Consider the following 19,499-nt stretch of genomic DNA (forward strand, 5'->3'; position numbering starts at 1 on the left):
CCTCCATCTCTGAGATTCCAACTGCCAGTCACATGTTCTCTCTCTCTCTCTCTCTCTCTCTCTCTCTCTCTCCCCCCTCTCTCTCTCTCTCTCCCCCCTCTCTCTCACTTGCAAAACTCCTTCCTTCTCCAGCAAACAATAGGAGTTAGTCTTCTTGGTCAATCTGTTCTTTTTGGGTAAACAAGAACCCAGGAGTGACCTTTCTGTGCACTCGGTCAAAACCCTTACAAAGAGCTATCAACAGTCAGAGTGTCTTTTGCTTGTTGCTTTAAGGACAGCACTCCATTCATTCATGACATCATTTCAATTAACACCTACTTGGTAAATGTGCATAGCATTCACCATAGTTTCTGTAAAGTCTCTGAATCCGAATTCTTCAGCATTTCAAATAATATGTTTTAAAATGTATGTATGTAACCTACTCTAATTTAACCAATTTATCTCCCAAATATTCCATCACAGTAGGAGTATATGGGTTAGCACAAGTTTGAGTGCCAAGGGGCCTCTACTATGCTGCAGTGTTCTATGTTCTGAAATGCCAGAAATTTGGGTATCATCTATGGAAAGAAACTGAATGAACTTTTCAGGTTGAAGATCCTGACATTGACATCTGACCGGAAATGATATAGAGTTTTCCATTTTATTTGTTTTCTGCTGTAGAATTTTGCTTTTGATCACCTGATACACAGGTCTTGCTCTGCAGCATTGGGCTGCACAGTACAGGAGCAATTTATTTCATTGTCTCTGTGGTTTAGTACTGCTCCAACTTTGGACTGGGAAAAATAACCTCTTGAATGTCTTCTACCCCATGTCAACATGTGCAGTTGCGAATCTTGCATGCTAACTGATGACAGTCCTTGAAAGCCCAAAACTGGCATGTGTACAATGGCTGATAGATTGTTCCTGGAAACCACACACACTACTCAAGTTTTCTCCTGTATCTCATTTCCCCTTTATTTTTAATTGGACATAAATTCACCCAAATTCCTTCTATTATTCCTGTTTCATTCCATTTGTAGCTGCGCCTACCTTGCTTCCCTGAACCTGGCCCACACATTTTCCCCACAGTTCCTGAACTCAGGAATTTCTGAGATTTCGTTGCACTAGAAAAATCTGGCTGGTGTCTGGATCTGACTATAAACCACAGAGATTTTGCTGTGGCGCTAACTATTCAGATCATTGCTTGTATTTTCCCCCAAAATAGACTTTATTCACAATAAATTATTCTTTAAAGGGAAACCCGTTCAAAGTTTCTTCACACCCTTAGTGTCAATATGTCCCTGTAACTTGTGTTCATGTACTATTTGGCTATGTTGCCCACTCTGGCACCTTGCTGTAATTTGTTTAGCTAATGCCCAGAATAGTCAGCCAGTCTAGGTCTCTCGGACATGTCCGAATGAAAGCATCTCACCGCCAATTCTTCTCACAACCGAGTATTTGCCAAGTTGTTGCAAATGTAGAGAGTGAGTTGTTTACAAGCTTTGAGATTCTTTCTGAAATGATTCCAAAAAGAAGTACAATTGAGCTTTACAGAAAACTGGAATATTTATCTATTCATTGAGCATGAAGGATGATGAGGGTTTGATCTCTGTATGGTATAAGTGGAGGGCCTGATCTTTGAATGGTGTAAGTGGAGGGTCTGACTCTCTGAATGGTGTAAGTGGAGGGTCTGATCTCTCGGAATGGTGTAAGTGCAGGGTCTGATCACTGAATGGTGTAAGTGGAGGGGTTGATCTCTGAATGGTGTAAGTGTGGGTCTGGTCTCTGAATGGTGTAAGTGGGGATCTGTGGGGGGCGGTTTACATTGTTGAAGCCATAGTCTTGCTGATCTGTGGTGTAGGAATTTCCCCGCTGACTTCTCTGCCATCAGTGGGTGTCCAAAGAAATAAAAATGTTAATTGTACTTTTTAAAACCTAGACATACAGCACAGTAACAGGCTATTTTGACTCACAAGCTCATGCTGTCCAATTGCACCCCATTAACCTACAACTCTGGGTACTTTGAACAGTGGGAGAAAACCGGAGTCCCCGTAGACACAGAGAGAACATTCAAACAGACAGTGCAGGATTTGAGCCCTGGTCCTGATTGCTGGCGCTGTAACAGTCAGAACCAGGTGATACCACAACCAATAGATCAGATTAAAGCTTCAGACGACCTCCAGGACTTTGGCCTAGTGATGGAATGGTGACATATTTCCTGGTCAGGAGGTTGTGTGGTTTGGAGGGAAACTTTCAAGGGGTGGTGTTCACCACACATTTACTGCTCTTGGTGGAGGCACTTGGTTTGGGAGATGCTGTCTCAGGCATCTTGATTAATTGTTGCGGTGATTCTGTAGAAGGAGCAGAGCATCCATTGTATTAGTGAGGGAGAGGGAGGATAGGGTGCCTATCAAATGAGCTATAATGTCCTGTATGGCGTGAAATGTTGTTCAATCTCTGGTGTCCGCTCTCTCCCATCTTTAACAGCCTCACCTCTCATATCCACTGAAAATCCCTTTCCTGCCTCTGGTACCTGTTTAATCTGCACTCCGCAGTCTTGCTGCTGGAACCCATGCTGTTAGCTGTGAAGTTTGGCAGCTACCATTTGTAATGGGGCAGGAGCTTTAAATAGGCAGTGCTCACCCTCGGAGAGCTGAGTTGTCAGGGTAACACCTGATGTGTATCAACTACTGTCCTTTTAAATGTAGAACATACCCTCAGATAGATTTGGAAAAGTATATCATATCTCCCCTGCCAATTCATTGTGTTCCCTAGAAAATGCTAAAAAGAATTAATTTGAAAATGGGAGACTTTTTTTAAAGGAATAAAATACCACTAATCATCCCCAAATCTCTGGTCTACAAGTAAGACAAATCTGTCTGGGTGGAAGACTGTGTTTATACAGCAAAGTTGGGCTCCCTTGTCTGACCTTGCAGTTTGTAGTTGAGATGTGTGCCAGTTTGGATGGAGCACAGTTTGAGCTGGTGGCAGTTGATGTCGCTGATCTATGGCTGAGTCAAAGATGCAGGGTAATGAATCCCTCCCTGGAGATTTCCCTGCTGGATAATGAACCTGGCACAGAGCCAAAGGCTTGGTTAATGGAGCTGCCTTGATCTGATCCTTAGAGCTTTGTATGATGGCAGATTGTCACAAGGACAGGCAACAGTGAGTGACCCCTGGGTGGAGTCTGGGCAAGAGTGAGCCCACTGAACTGGTGGCTGAAGTGAAACACTTCCAGCTGAAAACATTGTGCTCCCCCCTGCCCTCAGATGTGTCTGTGGCCTGGACTATTGCCAGTTGAAGGTGCAAAGTTTGGGACTGGGGTGGCAGGCAAGGCTTTGTCTGTCCGCTGCTGCGTGGCAACATCGAATATTACAGCACAGAAAACAGCCCATTTGGTTTTTCAAGTCTGTGCCAAATTATGATTCTGCCTAGTCCCATTGATGTGCACCATACATAGCCCTCCATACCTCTCCCATTCCTGTACCTGTCCAAATTTTTCTTGAATGTTAAAATTGAGCCCGCATTCACCACTTCAGCTCATTCCACACTTCCACCACTCAGTGTGAAGAAGTTCCCCCTAAACTTACCCCTTTCACCCTTAGCCCATGTCCTCTGGTTTGTATCTTATCTTACTTTTCATTGCCCTACCATTTACCATGTACATTCTACCTTAGTTTGTCCTTCCAAAATCCAACACCTCATACTTGTCTGCATTAAACTCCATCTGCCATTTTTCAGCCCATTTTTCCAGCTGGTCCAGATCCCTCTGCAAGCTTTGAAAACCTTCCTCACTTCAGATGCCATGTGTGACCTTTAACATCTCCTTCATTGTATCAGTGAGCAAAGTGCTGTAAGTTTGAGTTGAGTACAGTTGTATTTGTTGAATTGGCTATTTATCGTTTTTTTTACTTCGCCTGTACCCATGGCGTGATTAGCAGTGCGATATTGAATGCTCGGACGTCCTGTCCAACTAGCAGCGTCCCTCGGTGCTGGGGGATTGGGCCGCTGCACTGGAAAATTATGTTCAAGCTTCCTCCAGCTCAACACTGTCTTTGCCCAACAGATGTGCATCGATCTAGAGGTTACCTTCAACTTCGTGCTGAATTTGTGTGAATGTGGCTTAAGTTCCTATCACTCTTTCTGAAATGATCAGCATTGTCCTTGGGCTGTAGACTACTGGTGAATCAGTAAGTATTTGCAATCTTGTTCAGAACGCAGGGTGGAAATAGAGGCACATGGTGCCAGGGTAACAAGGAGCAGTGCTCACTCCCTGTCCGTGCCTTTGTCACATTTTGCTGTTCTGTTTTGGTTGCAAGCTAATACAGATTTAATATTGTAAATTGCAACTTTTCAGGGGATATAGATTTTAAAATGTGTAACTTCTACAGCTAAGCACCAGCTTCACCAACCCTGAAGTACAATGTGGAAAAAAAATGTGAGATCGTATACTTAGGTAGGAAAGAACATGGCTGGGGAGAATGGCGAATGATCTTTGCTGGGTCAAGTCTACTTTGTTCTTCAGGTCTATCTCCAGCTAGCTTCTAGCCTTTCCACCCTCTTATTCAGTAGTCTGGATGATTCCTGTGTGGTGGATTTTACAGTTAGGGGTGTCTTCAGGTGAGGGAAACCCTTCCGAGGTCACCTGTACGCTGTCAGGAGCTGAAGGTTCTACAACCGATGTGGCATTGACAGCAGCTGTGAAAGGTTTGCTGGAGATTCATGGTTCCTCACCTGGCTCCTGCTCTGGTAGACAACGGCCATCCACTGTAGTAGGAGATGGAATAACTGGATTCTCCTACAACTGTGGTCTGGGTGAGGTAGTCAGTGAGAGGCAGTAGAGCCTTCAGGAGGAGAGACATGTCAGTTTTACACCACCAAAACAGGCCCTTTAGCCCAACTTGTCCGTGCTGACCAAGGTAGTCCCATTGCAAATACCCCTTTAAACCGTTCCTGTCCATGTCCAGGAAAACCCCTGGTATCCGGCACCTATGGAATTGGTAGATGCCAAATAAGTGCATGTTCCAGTTGCTTGAGGTTGCATATTATGTGAGTGATCTGCCCTGAACAAAGCCATGCTAACTGTTGTGCACTTTGGTAGAAGGAATAGACGGGCAGACTATTATTTGGATGGGGAGAAAATTCAAAATTGGGAGGTGTAAAGGGACTTGGGAGTCCTCTCACAGGACACCTTAAAGCTTGACCTCCAGGTTGAGCTGGTGGCGAATGCAATGTTGCCATTCATATCCAGAGGGCTAGGATACAGGAGCAGGGGTGTGATCTGAGGGGGTCCTGCTTCACACAGTGTTGAATATCTGTCTGAGAGAGTGGTGGAAGCAGAATCACTGATAGTGTTTGTGTCTAAGTGAACACTTGAATACCAGGCATTGCAGGGTGAGCCAAGTGCAAGGAGATGGGATTGGTGTTGGTGTCTACTGGTCAGCATGGAGGTGGTGGGCCAATTGACCTTTTGCCATTCAATGAAACCAGCGCTTTCTCTGCTGCCTTCCATTCCAGTCTGTTGCTCAAACTAATTTCACCAATCATCCCTGTGCCTCTGGAATTTCATCCTTTTGCTTCTCTTCTCTCTTCAAAATTTCAAGGATATTTTAGTTACCTGGTTTGTGGTTTACTGTCAGTTTGGTTTGATATGTCCCTGTGGAACACCTGACTATGTTAAACCTGCCACAGGAGTTTTTGTGAACATTAGAAAGCCCTTTAGAAAACCTGTTGTGGGTTCGAGTTTTTGATGTAACCATTCTAGTGGTGCTGTTTGTGGGAGCTTGCTCTGTACAAAGTGAGTGCTGAGTTCTGTGTATTACAACCATGGTTTCCATGGTTTGGGCATCCGGAGATGATGCAAGATGATGTTCAATGCCACTTCAGCTTAGCCCAGCCAAAGGTAGTTTTGTCAGCGCTGCCTGCCGTCTTTGAATTTAGTGAAATGTCAGAAACTCTATCCAAGTGTTGACATCTCGCTTTAGGTGACAAGGTTGATTGGAGCACGAACCATTCATTGCGTGTTGTCTGAAACCATCTGCTGTGCAGATGTGTGTGGGCTCTGTTAGATGATCTGTCGATTGGAAGGAGGGACTTTAGACTAAACATGTGGCTTAAGACAATATTCCTTTTTTGTCCACCTCATTATCAGAGGAGTGTGGAGTTGCTGTTCTTTGGGAAGGGATTGGCTGGACAGGAATTGAATTTTTTGTGGGGCATTGACTACAGATGAAGGCAGTAGTTCACGAGCCAGGATTAATTGCACAACCTTCCAGCTTTCCTGCAGTTCTCTGAAACGGGGACGAGCCTGTTTAGCACAAGTGCAAACCAGACTGTTCCATCTGCCATGTGGACAAATTCCTGTTTCAGACAAACACAGGAAATGAAAACCACATGGCGAGGAGCTGGCAACTAATCGTCTGCCTGAGAGCTTCACTCATTGAAACAACACCATAAAGTCCCATCCCAAGATACTAAAGTGTAAACAAATGTTGGACTTGTTCGATGTGTCCTGGAGAATTTATAAAACATAGAAACGTAGAAGATAGGAGCAGGAGTAGGTCAATTGACCCTTCGAGCCTGCTCTGCCATTCAACGAGATCATGGCTGATCTTAAAGTTCAGTACCCCGTCCCCACCTTCTCTCCGTAACCTTTAATACCCTCATACTGAAGAAATAGATCTAATTCCCTCTTAAATAGATTTAATGAACCTGCCTCTACTGCCCTCTGTGGCAATGAATTCCACAGATTCACCACCCTCTGGGTCAAGAAATCCCTCCTCATCTCGGTCCTAAATGGTTTGCCTATTATCCTCAAACCATGGCCCCGGGTTCTGGATTTTCCCATCCTTGGAAACATCCCTTCTGCATCCATTCTGTCCAGTCCTGCCAGAATTTTATAGGTCTCTATGAGAGTACAATCCCAATTTGCGCCATCTTTCCTCATAAGTCATTCCTGCCATTCCAGGTATCAGCCTGGTGAATCGCCTCTGCACTCCCTCCATTGCAAGAACATCTTTCCTTAGATAAGGTGACCAAAACTGCACACAATACTCCAGATGGGGTCTCACCAAGGCCCTGTACAGCTGCAGTAAGGTATCCTTGTTCCTAGACTTAAACCCTCTTGATATGAAGGCCAACATACCATTTGCCTTTTTAACTGCCTGCTGTACCTGCATGCTCGCCTTCAGAGACTGGTGTACAAGTACCCCTAGGTCTCTCTGCACTTCCCCATTTCTTAATCTATTGCCATTCAAATAGTAATCAAATAGTGCAGCCTTGACCTCTGACCCTCCTATGTCCACCTTTCCAGTGCGGAGGGACACAGTTGCAGAAGCGTTAATGCTACTTGTTTGCTATTTAAAGTTCGCTGTGATTGGGGCATTGGCTGAATTTATTGAGCAGTCAATCTTCTTCATCACCTCAAATACGATACGATTCACGAGACGTGATCTGCCACACACAAATCCATGCAGACTTTCTCCATTCAGTCCCTGACTATGCAAATGTTGGTAGATCCTGTCCAACATAATCCCTTCCAGCAATTTTCCAAACATTGGTGTTCAGCTCAAGGTGCTGTCGTTGCGTTGCTTGGCCCTGCTGCTCTTTTTAAATAATGGTGTATTAGCCCAGATGATGTAAGTATCTCAGCAATGACCTTTGAATTTCTTCCTGAGCTTTCCACACGATCACTTCATCAGCCCCAAGGAATTTGTCCAGTGTAATATGCTCCATAGCTTTGGAATGTAGATCACTCTTCTTAGCTTCCATGATCTCCATAGTAAAGACAAATGACAAATCTTCATTTGCAATCTCATCCATCTCCTGAGGCTCCATGTAAAGAAGGCTAGTGATCTCCCTCTCCCTACCAATCCTTTAACTTAATACAGGGTGGCACATTTAGCGAAGCGCCATTACATCACCAGTGACCAGGTCTAGGATTCGAATCTGACACTGTTTGTAAGGAGTTTGTATGTTCTCCCTGTGTCCTTGTGGGTTCTCCCCAGGGGCTCTGGTTTCCTTCCACAGTTTGAAACGTACAAGGGATGCAGGTTAATTGGGCAGCACGGACCCATTGGCTGAAATGACCTGTTACCATCCTCCATCCCATGTTCTCTTTTGCCTTTTTCACTTCTCTAAGTGTATTCCCTCACTTGTAATCAAGGGGTTGGTTTTATCTGGGCATTTTGTACCAGGTGTTTCCTGCCCCTGATCCCTAAGACCATAATATAGAAGCAGAAGTAGGCCATTTGGCCCATCCCATTTATGAGCTGATCCATTGTCCTGCTCAGCCCTTCTCCTCTGCCATCTCCCCATAACCTTTGATTATTCAGATATCTGTCTATCTCTGCCTTAAGCCCCTTGTTCTGAGAATTTAATCCCCACCCTTTCTGGAATGTGTGATTCCTCAAAATGTGATTTAGTCCTAATCTGAGGTACAATTAGGGATGGGCAGTAAGTGCTGGAAATCCCAATGGCAACCACATCTTCAAGCAGTTAGTTGTTTCACATGACCCCTTTGCTCTGGGTGATTTATGGACAGAATTAGTGGGGTGACTTGTCATTAATCTTGTTCTATGTGGTCTATAGTTGGGACTTTACCAAGCTGCAGTGGCACTGTTTGGTATTCCCCTGACAGTGACAGTGACATTTTTTCCATTTCACAAATCCACAATGTTCCCAGAAAAGTAACAGCAGATGTTGATCAAAAAAGCATTGCTCGATTTTGGTGCAGGATATGAATAACTTTCCTCTGGGGTTGGGATAAAAAGTATGTGCTGAAGAAAAATGTGTCTGTGTCACTGTAGTTGTCACTCTTTAACTCCAGGAGTCCTTGCCCTGCCGGAAACCCTGGACTTGTACACACACATGAAACCTGGGGATTCTTCATTCAGCCAGTCTGAGCTGCAGACCATTGAGCAGACGCTACTGGTTACTCGCGTCGGGAGCATCGCAGAACTCAGTGAGTAAACCACTTGCTCTCTGTCAGTGTGCATGTCCAGGTGTGAGCATCACCGATACTCAGCTTCTATTAATGTCAGCTAGTTTGTATCAGGATCTTGTAGACCAAGCTCTGCTGCTCTGGTGTGGGAGGGTAGTGGGAAGGGGGGTTCCAACATGGCAGGACCCACTGACCTCCATGCAGCAACCTATGTTTGCAATGATATGTTCACATGTGGAACGGACAGAAGGAACGGGGAAACAGTGAAGTAAATGTCGGTTGTTTTTTTATCCGTGATTGAGGACTCAGGAACAAACCAAAGAGTTGACATCGTGTGTAGAAAGGAAGGGTTGTGGATTCTGGAAAATATAAAACAGGAATGACGACATAAGAACATAAAAAACAGGAGTAGCTGGAGCCCGCTCCACCGACTTTCCTTCTCCCCAGTGAAGCAGCTCCACTGTGAAGTCTCTTTTGAGTGATACCCTTTACCCATAACCTTCATTTCCCAATGACGCAAAAAAAAAAATCTGTCGGACGATCTCAAATGTAATTCATGAAGCAGCCTCCACCGCTTCCTTGGACAAAGAATTCCACAGATTTACCACCCTCTTGGAAATGCAATTCTGCCCCTTCAGTCCTAAGTCTACTCCCCAAAATCTGGAGGCAATGTCCCCTAGTTCTTGTCTCACCTACCATCTATCCTTTAACAATTTTAGTTTCTATAAGATTTCTCCCCCACTTTCATCCTCGAAACTCCAGTGGGTAAACCTATTGGAATTGTTTGAGGATGTGACAAGCCGGCTGGATAAGAGAGATGCAGTGATGTGAATTTGGATTTTCAGGAGGCCTTTGACAAGGTGCTGCACGTGAGATGACTTAACAAGATAAGAGCCCATAGTATACTCCTATGTCCTCGTAGTCTAACCACATCTCCAGAATCATCCTGGTGAACCTGCTCTGCCCTGCTGGCAACACCAGAACCTCCGTTCTGAAGTAAGGAGGCCAGAACTGCGCACAGTACTCCAAGTGTGGCCTCGTGGGTTCCCTGTGCAGGTCCAGCAGAACCTCCCTGCTCTTGAATCCAATCTCTCCCAAGCAATGAAGGATAACTTTCTATTTTTTCTTCTTGATTGCCTCCTGCACCTGCAACTAACTTTGTGATTCATGCACAAGCACCCCCAGGGCTCTGCACAAAGGAATGCCCCAATTTTTAAAAATCATTTAAATAATTCTATTTTCTGTTTTTCTTTCTAAAATGGGCAACCTCACATTTGCTGATGTCTTTTCTATCTGCAGGATATTAGACGCTCCCTTAACCTATCTACATCTCTGGGCATTCTGTCCTCAGCACAGTTTGCTTTTCAACTCCATTTAATGTTGGCAAACATATGTGTGCTGCTTTTAGTGCCCTACTCTAAGCCATTTATGTAATCATCTTGTTCATGTGGGCAGCTGAAGGGATAACACAGATGGCAAGTTGGTGAATGCAGGGCATCAATGTAAAGGAGGAATGATGGGGAGAGTTTGTTTGCAGAGGGAGATGTGGCTTGTAAGTGACCAGCCAAAACAATATGCAAATGGACTTTTGGAGTGAACGAAGAAAGATATGAATTGGGTTTAAAGAAAATTTTTTGAAAATAAATGATTGAAAGCTAGAGTTGACTCTTTCACCTTTCTTCTCGGTGAGGTAAATGTGCAGCCACTGCTTGCATTGGGCAGTGTACAATTAGCCATGGTGGGGTGTTGAAGGTAGAAATTATGGCCAAGGAACTGTCCTGGGTATTGCTGCAAGTCTCAGCCAGTGATCCCCTTCACAAGGATTCCAGAGATTATCACTGCTCTACCATGTCCATTCCATGTTTCCAATCTCCATTCCCCAGTGCTGAAATTTTCATTGATTCACAAAATTCAGGTTACTGGTAGGGCCCTGGAGAGCCAAGACCTTGGGACATAGGTACACAGTTCCATGTGAGGGGCTACACAGGCAGGGTGGTGAAGAAGTTGTATAGCACACTTCCCTTTGTTCAAGGCATTGAGCACAGGAGCTAGGACATCATGTTGCAGTTGTACAAAGGCCATCTGGAGTATCGAGTGCAGCTGTGGTCACCCTACTAAAAAAAAGTTTAAGGTAATTACTGGGACAGGGCTCAGGTAACAAGGAGAGACTGGATAGGTTGGGACAAGTGAAGGAAGCTGAGAAAGACCTTGTAGAGTTTTGTAAAATCATGAAGGCCAGATAAGGTAAGTGGTCTTTTTCCAGGTGGGACAGTCTAAAATTCAACACAAAGGTGAGAGGGGAACAATGTAAAGGGAAGTCGAGGAGCAACTTGCCCCAGGGTGGTAAAGAGCTGCCAGAGGAAGTGGTTGAGGAGGGTATAACATCTCGGCAGGTGCATGGTTATGAGGGTTAGACCTTTTTTCGGCTGTGGACCCCAAGTATTGTGATCAGAGTGTATGGGCCCCCTTCCCTGTGAAGCAGTTAAATTTTGATTTCTTCCTTGCTTCTCTCCTACCGACTACATAAAAAAATTTTATGTTACACGAGAATGAAAAGAAAACCGGACTTTTACTTAACTGTGCCGTGGCCCCCGGGAGACTATGGTCCCCGATGAGAATGGCTTGTATAGAGAGATGTAGGCCAAGCGCAGTCCAATGCCACTAGCTCAGATGGACAACATGGTCAGCACAAAGGAGATAGCTGAAGGGCCTGTTCCTGTGCTAGATGGTTCCATTTCTCTGACTAATGAGTGAACACTTCACTGAGTAGTTTGGACAGTGCACATCAAAACCTGGGGGTAAAAAAAACATTCTCTGCAAACAGGTAAAGGTCCCATTAATACTACATTTAGAATGTAACATACTTTAAAGCAGCAACACTGCTGTAGCTGTTGTGGATCCACCTTATTGTTGAGGCATTGAAGTGAGATACCCTTAAGCTGCACAGCTCCACTGTGACCCAGCAAAGCAGATAAAATGGTGTCAGTTGCCAGCTGCTTGGGAGGTGGTTTGTTCCTGTCCACGTGTGGCTGGCCTCTTCACTTCATACATTCAATAGGACCAGCTGCTGCCGTATGCAGTAGTCATGAGATCAGTTAACGTTTGCCCATGAGCAAGTGTGTATGCAGTAAACAGGTCAAAGGCCCAAACATTTGATACATTTGATAGGTCTCCGAATTGCTTCAGGCATTAAGTCGGAGAGGTTCACTGACCCTTTTTGCTGACTAGAAATATTTGGATATCTTTTTAAAAGATGAGTTGATGGTTTTGATCTTGTTCTATCTTGAACTAATGGAAGATGATAGATATAGTGATCTGTGCCAACAGTTTGAGACAAAATGATGCAGGTTCTTCCGCGAGTTTTCCAAAATCTGCTGATTGTCATTTCAGTGCTGAACTGACATGAGTGAGAGTGTGTGTTGGATGTGAAATAAGGATTTGTACTCAGTAATACTTGTCCTGACTTTAACAGACTGCTGTGCCTCTGGTTGCTGTGAACGGTGTCTCCACTCTTTGCCCAGTTCAGCTGCTAAGCCTACAAATCCACACCTTACTGCAAGGGGCCTTGGTTACACAGTTCAGGTTGTGCGTGCTTGGCACCCGTTGGTTTGGCCTCTGGTTATGATATGGCTGGTTTTACTTAAAGCCAATGTTGTCTTCCAGGATGTTACACAAAGCACATCAACAAGTACACTTCCTCAGTAATCTCAGAATCTCAGAATTATTGCAGGCAAGTTGGATTAGTGGAGATAGCATAGATATGATCGGTCAATCTTTCACAGCCCTGCAACCATAAAATCTCCTCCTTTTGATTATTTGGCATATTGTTTTCTCTGAGCAGTTTTATTTGGGTTGTAAACAGCAGTTTTGCTGATGCCTTTTGATATTGTATTGCAAGGAATGAAACCCAATGTTGTGATTGCTTAATATCCCATTCTTGGAGCCGAAATCTGGTGAGTTGGCACTGCCCCTAGTGTCCTTCCGGGAGCAGTGTTCAGAAGTGCTCACTGTAGCAATGTATATAACCAGGGTTTTGTCTACATGCTACACAGCTTGTCCTCCATTAGATACAACACACAGGCCCTTTGGCCCAACAAATCGATACTGACCAGCACCATCTGCATTGAACCGACATTAATTTTACGTTTTATTCTCCATGTTCTCATGGACTCCACCCTATTTCTGCCACTGACCTACCCACTGGACTTGATTTCTCACTGTCAATGCCCCCCAGCTCCCACCCTGCACACTTTTAGGATGTGGAGGGGAGAGTGGAACACCTGGGGGAAGTCCACATGGTTGGAGAATGTACAAACTCCACACACAGTGCAGTTGAGGAAGAGATCGAATGCAGGTCTCTGAAGCCAAGAGACAGCAGCACTACCTGCTGTGTTGCAGACGCCTGCTTTTTCCATTGTATTTGACCAATACATTTTTTACTGAACCCCAAGTGTTCAGGGACATTGCCAATCTGGTGATTTCCAAAGAGCAGGGAAGCATTTGAAAGGACATCATTTGCTTGGTTATGTGGGGAGACTGGATTGAACATAAGAAATAGGAGTAGGAGTAGGGCCATTCGACCTGTTGAGGCTACTCTGCCATTCATTGAGATCATGGCTGATCTGACGATAGACTGATCATCTCCACCTACCTGCCTTTTCCCCATGTCCCTTAATTTCCCATCTATGTAAAAATCTATCCAACCTTGATATTTATTGAGGTCGCCTCCACTGCTTCAATGGGCATCAAATTTCACAGATTCACCCCCCTCTGTGAAAAGCAGTTCCTCCCCATCTCTGTCCTAAATCTACTACCCTGGATCTTGGGCTATGTCTCCTAGTTCTGGTCTCCTCCACCAATGCAAGCAACTTGCCGACGTCTATCGTATCTATGTCTTTCATAATTTTATACGTTTTTGTAAGAGCTCCTTATTCTAAATTCCAGTGAGTACAGACCCAGATGACTCCATCTCTCCTCATAGGCAAACCCCCTCATCTCAGAAAAAACTGGTGAACCTCCTCTGCCTCCAAAGAGCTGGAATGGTCTCATGGCTGAATGACCCCCACACCCTCACTTCCCTGTCCATGTTATCCCTCTACCTGTGATACTGCTGCTTGTACTGCCATTTCAGGGATCACCTCCACCTGCAAGGTTTATTGACCAGAACCTTGTAAAAATAGCCACATTGTGTGCTGGATTTGCAGGCTCTCTCCATCTGCTGGCCCCACTATGTTCTCCTGGCATTTGGTTTTCTCAAGGTGTTTATGCTTCATTTGGATCTTATGCTCTATGTCCACATCTGGGATTTCATTGAGATCAGAATGTCTGTGGTGAAACAGTGACCAAGGTCCCACTTTGTGAATTTCCTCCAGCCCTGCCATCCCTTCCCTTTCAAACTGATCCAATTCCCCTTCAGAAGCCACGATTGAAACTGGCTCCTCCATCCTGCTAAATGTCATTGGGTATTACCCAGTGCCAATCTCCGCAGCGTGAGGAGAACCAGAGGAGGAGAGTTACTCCATAATTTTGTTTAATGTGGTTGACCAGGTGAAGATGCAATGTTTCAGTTATGAAGGTTTGGAGAAATGAGCACAGCCCTGGGACCAGACCTGCAAGAATCCTGAAGTGAGCAGGAGGAAGCCTGTTCCAGGTGGTTGGAGCAGATTAGTGAGAAAGGTTAGTGGGATACAGGTAACAGACAGGGAATTTGGGAGCATGAGAAGTACATCAGGAGCTGGATAGGAGAGGTTAATGGGCTGAAGGACTTGGTAGGACAAAGCATGTTTGAGGAGCACTGACCCTTGGCCCTCCTCTCTGTTCCCCAGGTGAGCTGGTTTCTCGGGCAATGCAGCATTTGCAGTCGGTGAGCTGGACAGACCCAGGTGACGGCACTATGGCACACTACAGGCAGGGGTTGCTACACTGGGACACCGAGGCACTCTACACCCTCTGCTACTTCATGCACTCTGCCCAGCCAGAAAGGGAGAACCCCGATGCGGAGTCACCCAAAGTCATCCTGAGTACAGACAGGTACCAGCCGCTCATCAACCATCAGATTGTCAATCGCTTTCCTGCTGCAGAACAAACAGGAAAAGGGAGGGGACTCTGAGGCCAAACCTTTCCTAAACACAGCCACCCAGATCACCAACTGGCTGGAGAAATTCAAACTCATTCTCTGTCCTGAATGGCTGATCCCCAGTTCTCTACAGTCAGGCGAGGTATTGTCCCTGCCCTTTGAGGCCTCCCCATCCTCTTCAAACTATCACCCTGGCTGCTGAGTCCCTCCTTGTGGGGTAACAACTTCTCTCCCTCCCCTCTAAACCATCAGCTTGGTCTGCTGAGTTATCACCACTTAACATTATTAGTCTGGATAACATTTGATCTCCCTTGATCACAAATATCCTCCTTTGTGTAAGAAGACCAGATCAGGATGAGCAATCCCATCTTCTCCAAACTCTCCCTGAAACCATCCCATCCCAACAAACCTCCTGTTCCAATGTCTCTTCCTGCAGTGTGGTGACCAGAATGGCACACAGTACTCCCAGTGTGGCCCAGCCAGTGTGAACACATCGCCCTCACTGATGCATCCTGCCCTCGTCCTCGCCTGTGGTGCCACTTATGAAGGACCCCTGGGTCTCCATTCAACAGCATGCCACTCCTCCTGCAGCTGCATTGACCACTCCCCCTTGCGGTTTATCTGATTTGCTCCAGATTATGTTGGTCATCTCTTGTGTCCAGCTTATCCCAGAGCCCTGCCACTTGGTGTGTCTTTTCCCAATTGCCCAGGTAATTTCTATCAGTGATGTACGGAACATTTGGACTTGTACAGCTGTGACAAGATATTGGTGAGACCCCACCTGGAACATTGGGCCTTTCTGGTCAACAGACTACAAGCAGGAACAAGGGTGCAGATAGGTTCACGAGGATGTTGCTGGGAATGGAGGGCTTGAGTTAAAAGGAGAGATTTGATAAGCTGTGGCTTTTCCTCTCAGAGGGTGGGAGACTGGAGGGTGACCTTGTGAAGGTTCATGAAGTCACCAGGGGCACGGATAAGGAGAATGGTCAGCGATTTGTCTCTCTGTTAATGGTAATGTGCTGTCACCTACAGGTCATTCCTGGTTCTGCCACCACTGATGGAGTGGATACGAGTGGCTGTGGCCCACGCTGAGTATCGCAGGAGTTTCTCTGTTGACAGCGATGATGTTCGTCAAGCTTCTCGAGTTCTGCTCCCTGGAGTGGATTGTGAACCTCGCCAATTGAAGTATGACCAACTTCCAAACCTAACAGTGAACGCGAGAATCACTCGGAAGGGGTCTGGATCTGAAATGTGATCCTGACCCTAACCCTCCACTTGTGATGCCTGAATGTTCCCAGCACTTGGTTCTTGTTGGATTTCCAGCATCTGCAGGTTTTTAATTTTCATCCGATGCACAGACGTGCTGGAGAAACTCAGCAAGTCAGGCAGCTTTCCTTCCTGTGATGGTTTCTCCAGCACCTTCGTATATTAGAGTCGACCCCACCATCTGCAGACTTTCTTGTTTAATGTTAAATCCCATCCCCTTGACATGGGCTGTAGATGGTGTGATCTCCCTCGTACTGGCACACAGCCTTTCTCAGTCAGAACTAGCCCTGAACTCATTTCATTCAAATTATCATCAAATGCTCTATTCAACCTTTGTCAGGGTCTGCTGTGGTACAATGTGCAGAATGTAGATCCTAACATTCCCCTTTTCCTTCCCCAGTGTACTTCTGTGTCCAGGACAGTTGGGAAAAGGTTGTGCTTTGCAGCTTGGTGTAGACCTTGCATTTTTCTGCCCTTTATTTCAATGTCTTTTAATCTACAAGAGCCCTTCAAACTGCATATGCTGGGCCTCAGAACTTGTGACAGCAAAATGCTTTTGCAGTGGTAAGATTGCCATTAGAAACAATGAGCAGCAATGTACCACAGAAATCGGTGCCAGGCCCTTACTGTCCGTAATCTAGCACAGGGATCGGTGCCGGGCCCCGACTCTCTGAAATCTAGCTCAGGGATCAGTGCTGGGCCCTTATCGTCTGTAATCTACCACAGGGATCGGAGCTGGGCCCTTACTGTCCATAATCTACCACAGGGATCGATGCCGGGCCATTACCGTCTGTAATCTACCACAGGGATGGTGCTGGGCCCTTACTGTCTATAATCTACCACAGGGATCAGTGCCGGGCCCTTATCGTCTGTAATCTACCACAGGGATCGGTGCCGGGCCCTTTCTGTCCATAATCTACATTCATAATCCAGGTGAGAATATGGGCAACAGAAGAAGTAGAGGAGGTGTGAGAGTGGTCAGGCTGCAGAGTGATAGTGATTGATGTGTAAGATGGGTAGATGAAAGATAATCTTGGGAAAAACAAGCAGGGGTAAAAGAAAGTTTGGAGGAGAAGAGGAACTTTGTTGCCTGTCTTTGAGGATCCCTGAAAACAGCAACACAGGGAGATGAACGAAAGCAGAGTATGCACCGGGAGATGAACGAACTATTTCACTGGAATCAGTGTAGTTGGCACTCAGCAACAACGATATCATTGTACTGGGTGGTGCAGAGCGTGTTGCCTGGGATGGTGGGTGACAGTCATGAGCAGATGGGCGAAGGAGGTGAGACTATAGACGCTGGAATCTGAAGCAAACTCAAGCTGCTGGATGGACTCAGCAGGTCAGTCAGCACCTGTGGGGGGGGGAGGTTCTCTACAAAAGATCCTGACCCGAAACGCTAACTGAGCGTTTCTCTTCACATATTACTACCTGACCCACTGTGTCCATGTTCATTCCATTCCGCCATCTGCAGGTAGTTTCCCAAAGGGGACGGACAAGATCTGCATCAAGACTGAATGTAGAGGTGATAGGACAGGTGGGCTGGCCGGTGATGGGTGGATCCAGGTGAGGAGTGGTTGATGGGAAAAATGGGCCAGGTGTAATGGCTGGGGAAGAAGAATTAGAAAGGTCAAAGCAGAGGATGTCAGAACAAAAGGGGTGTGGACAGGCAGAGTTGGCCGTCCAAGGAGGCTGAGGGAAGTATTGGATGAGATGAACAAAGTATGGGTGGTGGAGATAACCCTCATGCAGAGATTGAAGGTGAGAGGCAACAATACATCAAGGGGGCTTCAGGAAGATTTTTTTCATTGGGTTGGTGGTTGGATAAATGCTCGTCCTGAGGGGATGGTGGTGGGAGAGACTCACAACTTTGGGAAGTATCTGGACAATGAAAGTTGTTGAGGCAGCGAAGGGCACAGACCTGGAATGATAGTAGTCATAGGTATGGGCAGGAAGGTGGTCACTGAGGGCTGTTTCTGTGCTGCTTGGGGGAAGCTTATCAAGGGGTGCCTCAATGCCAGAGACCGGGATTCCATCCTGCCCAGTGCTGCATGCCGTCCCTGTGACCATGGCCTTTCCCCAGGGCTTCCCATTTCCTCCCATGTCAAAGATGTGTGGATCAGTGGGTTAAATGGGCATCGAGTGTGTGGGTGAGTGTGGTAGCTAGTCAGTGGATCTATGGCTGAAGGACCTATTGCTGTGATGGTTATGGTGCTTACAAGGTTGGAATGTTGTACTTTTAGCTTGAAGGTTGAATCAGTTCATCCCTCTCAACCATTTGGACCTCGCTTCTTGCAGATTTCTGCCGTGCTGCCGTTTGCTATCACATTTCAGCCTCCAGATGTCCAAAACGGGCAGGGAGGGAAGTGAGGAGACGTGGGAGCCACATGATGACCTGGTGCATGTGCTCACCAAGTTATGTCATCATTGAGGCCCCTCCTTGAAGCATGTGACTGAGGGATTGGATCTGGTGATGGCACTCCCCACTGTCACCCTGGTGTGAATGGGTTTCTTGCCTCTACAGAGCCGACGTCTGCTCGTGCACCTCCCTGAAGCTGGATGCAGCAGTCACTGAGGCCAAGTTCCGGCAAGGCCTGGGCTTCCGCATGTTGAACTGTGGCAGGACGGACCTCGTCAGCCAGGCCATTCGGTTGTTGGGACCTGACGGCATCAACACTCTGAGTGACCAGGTAGGAGCCAGACTTGGTGCTGTCTCTGTGACTCTCTGGTGTCAGAGGACCCTAGACCTGAGAACCTTGACCAGGGGTTTGCAACTTTTTAATTTAGATATACAGCACGGTAACAGGCCATTTCAGCCCATTGCCCAATTAACCTACACCCCCAGAACAACTCGTGGGCTGACCCTTGACCCCATCCATTCACAGTGCTCACAAGCACTCTCCATTGTGGTCTGGAAGTGACTAGCAATATGGAGGAATGGAGGGTGTCTCGGGATATATGGGGGTGACTGGGTTGTGGGGGTATGGGGGTGACGGAGTGGTGGGGGTATGGGGGTGACGGAGTGGTGGGGGTATGGGGGTGACGGAGTGGTGGGGGTATGGGGGTGACGGAGTGGTGGGAGTATGGGGGTATGGGGGTGACAGAGTGGTGGGGGTATGGGGGTGACGGAGTGGTGGGGATATGGGGGTGACTGGGTTATGGGGGTGACTGGGTTATGGGGGTGACTGGGTTATGGGGGTGACTGGGTTATGGGGGTGACTGGGTTATGGGGGTGAC

The 19,499-nt window shown here is 46.5% G+C and overlaps 1 protein-coding gene across 5 annotated transcripts in view; it reads left to right on the top strand.

The window, feature by feature from the left end:
* btbd11b (BTB (POZ) domain containing 11b) overlaps positions 1-19,499 on the top strand; it is a 48,791-nt gene that overhangs the window by 8,694 nt on the left and 20,598 nt on the right. For all 5 annotated transcript variants that reach the window (XR_011346845.1, XM_069904500.1, XM_069904501.1 and 2 more), the window contains exons 2-5: positions 8,807-8,941; positions 14,746-14,950; positions 16,029-16,181; positions 18,787-18,952. Coding sequence is in view for 4 of the 5 variants with exons in the window: in XM_069904500.1 (XP_069760601.1) it covers positions 8,807-8,941; positions 14,746-14,950; positions 16,029-16,181; positions 18,787-18,952 (659 nt within the window). In the remaining variant the exon portion in view is untranslated. The remainder of the gene's footprint in view (positions 1-8,806; positions 8,942-14,745; positions 14,951-16,028; positions 16,182-18,786; positions 18,953-19,499) is intronic.

The sequence above is a fragment of the Narcine bancroftii genome, chromosome 11, assembly GCF_036971445.1.
Source record: "Narcine bancroftii isolate sNarBan1 chromosome 11, sNarBan1.hap1, whole genome shotgun sequence".
Lineage (NCBI taxonomy): Eukaryota > Metazoa > Chordata > Chondrichthyes > Torpediniformes > Narcinidae > Narcine > Narcine bancroftii.